At 45.3% G+C, this 8,936-nt stretch overlaps 1 protein-coding gene across 2 annotated transcripts in view; it reads right to left on the bottom strand.

Annotated features, from left to right (window-relative positions):
• Positions 1–690: 690 nt before the first annotated feature.
• Positions 691–8,936, bottom strand: part of LOC125045253 (serine/threonine-protein phosphatase 6 regulatory ankyrin repeat subunit B-like) — a 27,892-nt gene continuing 19,646 nt past the window's right edge. For both annotated transcript variants that reach the window (XM_047642447.1, XM_047642457.1), the window contains 8 exons: positions 7,900–8,936; positions 7,161–7,349; positions 6,182–6,346; positions 5,520–5,651; positions 4,474–4,608; positions 4,132–4,251; positions 3,179–3,445; positions 691–2,301 (listed from right to left, as the gene is read on the bottom strand). The exon at positions 7,900–8,936 is cut by the window's right edge and continues 1,555 nt beyond it. In XM_047642447.1, the coding sequence (XP_047498403.1) occupies positions 2,110–2,301; positions 3,179–3,445; positions 4,132–4,251; positions 4,474–4,608; positions 5,520–5,651; positions 6,182–6,346; positions 7,161–7,349; positions 7,900–8,936 (2,237 nt within the window). In that variant the 3' untranslated portion in view covers positions 691–2,109. The remainder of the gene's footprint in view (positions 2,302–3,178; positions 3,446–4,131; positions 4,252–4,473; positions 4,609–5,519; positions 5,652–6,181; positions 6,347–7,160; positions 7,350–7,899) is intronic.

Below are 8,936 nucleotides of genomic sequence, written 5' to 3'. Positions count from 1 at the left end.
TAAACAAGAGAGACCCCGTAACTCCAAGAATCGGAGCGTGACGGCAAGTGTGAAAGCCAAATGAAGTCACAAACATCCCGAAAAACAACACAGGATGAGAGAACACGTGCCGTGGCGTCACAGATCTCTGACGTCATGGTGTGCGCCCCGCTTGCTATTGTCCGCTCGGTTACCTGTTGTTGTCTTTTCTGCGATATGTGTTTTGAAACCTTGTTGACATTTCTGTTTCTTTTTTCTCACAATCCTTTGTTTCGTATTTATCCATATGATGCAGTAATTAATGTGTCCTTTTATGTATCAGTTACTCTAGTCACCACCGTTCCTCTGATGCAAAAAAAATATCTTTAGTCCTGCTGATACATCGATGGCGTCAGAGAAAATGACGTCACGGATGCATATGACGTCACGCCTTCACAGGGAACATCACAGGAAAAGCAGAAGAATGGACAGTGATGCAGCATTTCGGAAACCACAGCTGGATATTACAGTTGAAACAAGAATGATTCATCAGAACATTGTGATATCAAAAGACAAAAGATCTTCGTGGTAGACTCTGAGATATATAACTGGAAGGAAGAAGAAAAAAACCGGTTTCTCTATAGAATATTAATTTATTTCTAAAACGTTATGTTTATCTAAGATACATGTGCATATGTAAACACTGCTTTCTTGCAACAAGAAATAGAAATATTTCCATTTGTATTACTCTTTATAATATCCATACACATAACACATAAAAACTTAAAGTACTCGTTTCCAAAATCAACAGAAATGAAAACAGAAAAAAATAGCCTATGTCTTTAGATTGATTTCCTATCAATTTAATGATTACTGATATTTTACTGTTGGTTCATTTCCAAGAGTATTATTTCGCTTTAAACTCAATTGGGAAAAATTCTACGTACTTCACATCATAGAAAATGGGAAATATATCTACCAAACATCCCTGAATGTATAGAAAACGAGAATTGCCAAACCATAGACAAATAGACATTAGACACGCATCCTCAACTGCATGAGGACCAAACACCAATTTCATTCAATAAAAAAATGAAAGATTTGTATTAATTCCTTTCGGACATTGAAAAGATTAAACATCAAACACCCGTCTCCTACATCAGAAAAAAATGGAATACATCAGATAAATATTCCTCACTCCATCAAAAAAGAATACTTTGAAAAGCATATGATAAATACACAGCGATCCAATCGCTTCGCAGGAAATGACAAACATTCATCATACATTCATCAATATTGGAAACATCAAAATCACAGAGCTCACCTTCACAGAAAATGGGAAAACACACCACTCACTTCATAAAAAAAATGGGAAACATAAATCTTACTTCACAGAAAATAGGAAATACATCTCTCACTTCACAGACTCTAGAAATACATTATCTACCTAACGGAAAACTTCTGCGAAGTGAGGGATCTTCACTATCCTTATAGAAAATAGGAAAAAAAAAACATATCTTTAACTTAGAAAATAGGAAACACCAAATATCATTCTCTTAATACAAAATGGGAAACAACCCTCAACATAAATCTTACTTCACAGAAAATAGGAAATACATCTCTCACTTCACAGACTCTAGAAATACATTATCTACCTAACGGAAAACTTCTGCGAAGTGAGGGATCTTCACTATCCTTATAGAAAATAGGAAAAAAAAACATATCTTTAACTTAGAAAATAGGAAACACCAAATATCATTCTCTTAATACAAAATGGGAAACAACCCTCACCCTTCACTTCATAGAAAATGGGAAACAACACAACATTTTCTTCATAGAAAATGGGAAACAACACAACTTTTTCTTCATGGAAAATGGGAAACATCTACCATGCATCCCTCACTTCATTAAAAAACGGGAAGACTAGATACACCATCCTTTAGCATCATAAAACAACTAAGCATTTCCTAAATCCACACACACAAAAACGAAAGAATAAATACACACATCTTCGTCCCGCAGAAAACGAGAAAGACCTTCCCACTTCCACATAGAACGAGCGACATAACACCCCCTCCCCCACTCCACCCTCCCTCCCACCACAGAAAACGGGAAGAAAAGACAAAAACAAGGACGGACTCCACAATCCTCCTAGAAAAGCCACTCGTACGTCATGTTCGACACGAAAACGGCTCTCGATCTCGGCGAGGACGAAGGGTTTTCCTCTCGACGTTCCTGCCCGAGGAAGAGATTGACGCGCTCGTGCAGCTGAGGGAGGGTGACGCCGTGGATGATTTCCCTCGCGCAGCCGGCGCTGAAGGCCGTGCACCGCGACCCTATCACCTGAGGGTGGAGGAGGAAGACGGGTAGTAAACGATGCATAAAAGAAAAAAAGAAAGAACAGAAAAAAAACACCAGTAAACGATGTGAAGAAAACAAATTATGAAAATAACAATAAAACAAAGTTCAATAAAAAAAAACTATAAACGCTTCAGAAGAAGAAAAAGAAGAGGAGTAAAGAAAAATAATGAACGCTTTAAAACGGGAATAAGGAAAAATTACAATAAGAGTTTAAAAACAAAAATGAATAAGGGACCGCCCCCCCTTACCCGTGGCGGGGGGGCGGAAGAACGAGAGGAAAACAATTGATCAAAACAACAAAAAAGGCATTAAAATAAGAAAGAAAACAAATGAATAAAGGAGGAATTGGGGACCACCTGACTGGGAAAAGATGATAATAATAGAAAAAAATATATATATGTAAATATACGTATATATATTAGAAGAGAAAAAATAATTTTAAAGAATAAAAAATAAAGAAGAATAAGTAAATAAGTAAATACGAGAAAAATTAAGAAGTACAGACATAAATTAATAGACAAACAAAAAACCGCAGACAAACAGAGAAAAGCCAAAGCATCCTCGAGCAGACTAAAAAGAGGAAGACAGACCAGACCAGAAAATCGCCTGATTCGTTTTGCCCGTTTCATAACCGAACAAGTAAACAAAACGCAATCAAACAAACAAATGGACAGACATCAAACAGATAAATGAACACACAAACAAACAGATAAATGAACACACAAACAAACAGATAAATGAACACACAAACAAACAGATAAATGAACACACAAACAAACAGATAAATGAACACACAAACAAACAAATAAATGAACACACAATCAAACAAGCAGAGAGAGAAAACCAGAGCGCCGCCCACCTGCTTCTTGCCTGTGGACACGCCCGCCAGCGCCGCCATCTTGGGGTGCGCGAGGGGCGGCAGAGCGAGGGCGTGGCCAGCGCCGCCCGACCGCCCATCTGAAGGCAGATCCTCGGCGAATTTCACACCCACGGCGTCCAGGAGGAAGATGAGCGTGGGCGCGGGGGCGAGGGCGTGAATGAGGGAGGAGAGGAGGACGTTGGTGGGCGTGGCGTGGGCGGAGGGGGCGGGGAGGCTGAGGGCGGGGCCTGCGGGCGTGATCAGGATCTGGGGCGGGATTAGGGTAGTGAGAGCGATGCTGTGGTTGTGACAATGATGTGGTTAGGAGAGTAATGCTGTGGTGTTAAGAATGTTGGGGTTGTGAGAGTGGCATTGTGGTTGTGAAAGGGATGTATTTTGGCTTATTACAGTGATCGGGTGATGGCGATAGTGGTGATGACAGCGGCATTGGTATGCTGATAGCACCGCTGATAAGAAATAAAGTGCTAATCGTAATTTGAATTGCAATAGTAATAGTAATAGGAATTATGATACTATTTTCAGTCCCCCTTTGTATAGTAAACTAACACTTTCTTTTTCATACTAAAATTAACTTTTTTAGACTATCCTTACAGGCAACACCCCCCCCCCCCTCCATTCCGTTTATCAGACATTGCATAATCAGATATTTATTTAAAATGATTATATGAAGGAGAAATTACGGCTTCCCACTTTCTCTGACAAATGTTTTCATATGAGGGGACACTTGAGTACATTCGATGTCCTCCGTATTTTCTTTTATAAATAATCTTCAAATGAAGGGAAACCGACGTCTCCCCTTTTTTTTATAACTGACCTTCGGATGAGGGGAAAATCCGATATCATTGCCGTCTTTCCATTTTCTTTAACCAGCAAGTTCTTATTCAAGGGAAAACTTACCTATTCCTAAAACACGCGTAAATAAATCGACTTACCTCTCCGCTCACGTAGAGTACAGCTGCACCTTGAGCATTGGCATCGATCTTAGAAGCAAAGTCCTGTACTTGTGTCGAGAGAGACTGGGGTGTCGCTCGTCGTAACACGTGTTGGATGACCTGTGTTGACGTTCATATTTAACGCCGTATGAAGTAGAATGATTAAATCTTATTTTATCTTATTTCGCAGTGTTTGTTCTTTCGGGAGAATTTGTTGTTATTAATCTGAAATATGTAATTAACAGAAGACAGAATTTCAAATATCAAAACGCGACCAGATGACCTGAAACACCGAAACCCGACCTCAGACCTCACCGCCGACCTATAACATCACCAACTGACCTGGAACGGCCTAGGAAGAGACAGGAGCACGGACGCGACTTCGCCTCCTCCTGCGACGCACCCTTCGCCAGCCCGCCCGACGCCATCGACTACCAGGGAGGGCGGAGGCGCGCACAGCACGAGGGCGTGGCGGACCTGAAACAGAATGGTGATAATATTTATTGTGATATATCATCATTGTAATTTTTGTAATAGTGCGTTAGTATGGGTTACTGTAATGAAGGGTCATGATATTTAGTGTGATGTTATTAAGGGCTGTAGTTGTGTGATTATGTGGACTGTATGTTAGTAAGGGAACATAACACGAGAGGGTGACGGACGTAGACCAGAATGGTGATATTTGCCGTATCTGTTCTATTAAGGGATGTAGGTGTGTGCTTTATAACTATGCGTATTATAATCAAAGTAAAAATTAGTGGATTATATATATTAGGGATGTAGTTATGTAATTGTAACTATATGAATTATGATTGTGAGGATTATATGATATTATGAACACATATAGCAAGAACAAAATTTTAAATATAACGTGGTTGCTTCTATATCTGTTGTAATAGGTCTGTATTTCATAACTGTGTGTCTAATAATTGCGTAAAAGATATGTGGGTATTTGCAGGAAGAATTGCATTGCAGAATTAGAACAAGGTAGTGTTGCCTTTTGCGTCTGTCGTAACAAGGGGTACGCCTTCTAGAACTGTACCACAAGACGGTTACGAACAACACTGTGTGCTTCACATAAACAGGAAAGGATCTCTTGGGACACGTGTGTGATAGTCTAAAAAAAGTGTCATAAGAATTTGTGTATTGAATTATTATGCATGTGTGTGATTATTATACATGTGCTCACTCGTGTGAGCGGGTGTGTGCATGACTGTATTCGTGTTTGTCTTGTTTAAATTTCTGTGTTGGCAAAAAGAGAGAAAAATAAACTGACGATAAGCGTCTCCAATGAGCGCTAATTCAACCGCAAATAAACTTCGTAGAACAAACAAACAAACAATAAACAAGTAAAAACATTTTAAAAAGCCCTCGACCCGCGGCCTCACCTGACTGTTGTTCCTGTAGAGGTTGACCATCGTCTTCAGGTTCGGCGGGAGGTACGGCGGTCGGACGCCCGCCCGCGACAGGGAGTGGGCGGGGTGCTGCAGAAGCACGCGCACGCTCTCGTGCTGGGCGCGCTGGGGGGGAAACACGTGTCAGTTTTTTTGTTTTTTTTCATATTCTGATATAGAGTTATGGGCGTATTCTCACACATATACAATATATAAATTCACGTGTAATAAACACTTGCAAACACACTCATAAACACACACACACACACACACACGAACACACACACGAACACACACACACACACATACACACACAGACACACACACACACACACACACACACACACACATACACACACACACACACGAACATACACACACACACACACACACGAACACACACACATGCACACACACACACACACACACACACAAACAGACACACATACACGCGTGTGTAATTGTGTGTGCATGTATAAACATACATGTATTTCTACAGAGACGTACAATGAACACCTCCCATACTGCACATACTTCCTCCACACATCCACCAATACAGACAAAGGGTTAGAGAAAAACCGAGAAGAAGAACAGAAACCACGTACCCCCCCAACCCCCCCAACCCACCCGCCCGCCTCCCCAACCCACGCACCCACCTCGAGAGCTGCCACGAGCGGCGTCCGGCCGGAGTTGGTGGCGTTGACGTCGACGGCGGGGTGGGACGCGAGCTGCTGCACCACGTCCACTTGGCCGGCCTCGCACGCCAGGCCAAGGGCGGACAGGCCGTCGGGGGTAAGGGCGTTCACCTCCAGGGACTTGACCTGAAGGAGGAGAAGAAGGAGGAGGACGAGGCGGAAGGGGAGGAGGAGGAGGAGGAGGAATAAGAGAAGGAAGAGGAGGAGGAGGAAGAGGAGGAGGAGGAGGAGGAGGAGGAGGAAGGGGAATGTGAGGAGGAGGAGGAGGAATAAGAGGAGGAAGAGGAGGAGGAAGGGGAGGAGGAGAAGGAGGAGGAGGAGGAAGGGGAGGAGGAGAAGGGGGAGGAGGTAGGGGGGAGGGGAAGGAATAAGAGGAGGAAGAGGAGAAGGAATAAGAGGAGGAAAAAGAGGAGGAAGAGGAGAAGGAGGAGGAGGAGGAGAGGAGGAGCGGAGGAGGAGATATCTGTGTAAGTAATTCAAGTCGCGTAGATATTATTTCATGATAAAGTTCTTTCTGCCATTCATTCATTCATTCTGCATTCTTGCATTAGACTCTTGGCTCATTCATTCAGTCAGTCAGCCATGCATTAAACTCATTTGATCAATCAGTCATGCAGTAAACAACTGATTCATTCATTCATCCAGTCATTGAATCCAGTCAATCATCCATGTATTAAACAAGGGACTCATTCATTCTGACATTTAGTCATGCATTAACCTCATTCGTTCAGTCAGCCATGCATTAAACAAGAGACATTTGTTCATACATTAAAGAACCGACTCAGTCAATCAGTCAGTCATATGATCAATCAGCCATGCATTAAAATCAGTCCTTCATTCAGCCCTGCATTAACCTCATTCAACCAGTCATGCATGAAGCAACCGCCTCCTTCCTCCAGCCACCCGTTCATGCACGAACCGCTTCGCCTCAAGACCTCACCTGCAACAACGCGAGGACGATGACACGGAAGCCCAGCATGGCGGTCCACATGAGCGGCGTCATGCCCTGGTCGTCTCGCAGCTCCAGGTCGACGCCGCTCGTCTCCACCAGGGCCAGGGCGGCGTCCACGTTGCCAGACTTGCAAGCGTGCAGGAGGGCGGTGCAAGATCGCTCGTCGGTGGCATTCAGCTGTGCAATGTTGGGGGAAATATAGGGGTGGTTGGATTCTGCTTATTTTGTTTTATTCTTTCTTTCTTTCTTTCATGCATTCATTCATTCTTCTTTTCTTTCGTTCCTCCCTTCTTCCTTCCCTTCCTTCTTTCCGTCTTTCATTCTTTTTTTTTCTTTCTTTCTTTCTTTCTGTTATTCTATGTTTCTTTCTTTCATTCTTTCTTTCTTTTTTTCCTTTTTTCTTTCCTTTCTTTCTTTCTTTCTCTCCTCCTATCTTTCTTCCTTTGGTTTGTTGTTTGGAAAGTATGAGACTGAAAGGCTGTCGGAGGCGGAACACTATTTCCATGCTGACAGTAATGCATATATGAGGAGAGGCGATGAGTTAATAAATAAACAAACAAATAAACAAGTAAATAGATGAGTTAATAAACAAACAAACAAATAAACAAGTAAATAGATGAGTTAATAAACAAACAAACAAATAAACAAGTAAATAGATGAGTTAATAAGTAAACAAACAAATAAATAAACAGACGACTAAAAGGACACCCTCGGGCCCCGAGCCCACCTCGACGGCGGCGTTGGCCAGCATGAGGCGCAGCGCCGGCATCCCCTCCGGGAACATGGCGGCGTACATGAGCGCCGTCTTGTTCTCGAGCGTGTGCGCGTTGACGTCGACGTCCGTCCTGGCCAGCAGGAGCATCGCCAGGTCGTAGTGTCCGTCCGCGAGGGCACGGATGAGCGGCGTCTTCCCCTCGGCGTCGGTGAGGTTAATGTCGATGTCGGGTCGGTCGAGCAGCGCTTCGACGGCCGGGCGCGAGTGGCGGCGGACGGCGTGCATGAGCGCGCTCGTGCGGAAGTCGTCCGGCTTGTTGACCTGCACGTTCTTGCGGGCGCACAGCATCTCCACGATGCGCGGGTGGTCGTGGCGCGCCGCCAGCAGCAGCGACGAGTAGCCGTTCTCGCGGCATGTCAGGTTCGGGTCCACGTCGGGGTGCGAGAAGAGCAGGCGCACCACGCCCTCGCGGCCCAGCATGCTCGCGTAGATGAGCGCCGTCTTCTCCTCGCCGTCGCGCAGGTTGACGTCGACCAGCGGGTGCTCCATCAGCAGCTTGGCGCACTCCAGGTGGCCGTTCTTGGCGGCCAGGATGAGGGCGGTGCTGCCATGCGGGTCCCGCAGATTGACGCCCACCCGTGGGTGCTGCAGCAGGCGGCGAGAAACCTCCACGGCGCCCTGGTGGCCAGCTGCCACCAGCAAGGGCGTGTCGCCCTCGTCGTCGGGCAGATTGACGTCCGTGTCCTTGTGGTTGATGAGGATTTCGGCGACGCCGTTGTTGCCCGCCCTGACGGCGAGCATGAGGGCGGTGCTCCCGCCGGCCGCCCGGACGTTGACGTCGATGGACGGGTGGCGCAGCAGGGCGTTGGTGAGCTCGACCATGCCCGCTGCGGCAGCGATGGTGAGGGCGGTGTGGCCGTGGGTATCGCGCTGGTTGACGCTGACGTCGGAGCACTTAAGGAGGACACAGAGCGCCCGGATCTGGCCGTGCTCCGCCGCCACCATGAGCGCCGTCCGGCCGCGCCAGTCCACCGCGTTGTAGCCGACGT

This window comes from Penaeus chinensis, chromosome 3 (genome assembly GCF_019202785.1).
Source record: "Penaeus chinensis breed Huanghai No. 1 chromosome 3, ASM1920278v2, whole genome shotgun sequence".
In the NCBI taxonomy this organism is placed as follows: domain Eukaryota; kingdom Metazoa; phylum Arthropoda; class Malacostraca; order Decapoda; family Penaeidae; genus Penaeus; species Penaeus chinensis.
The sequence above is the reverse complement of the archived record's forward strand: the minus strand, read 5'-3'. Positions and strand labels throughout refer to the sequence as shown.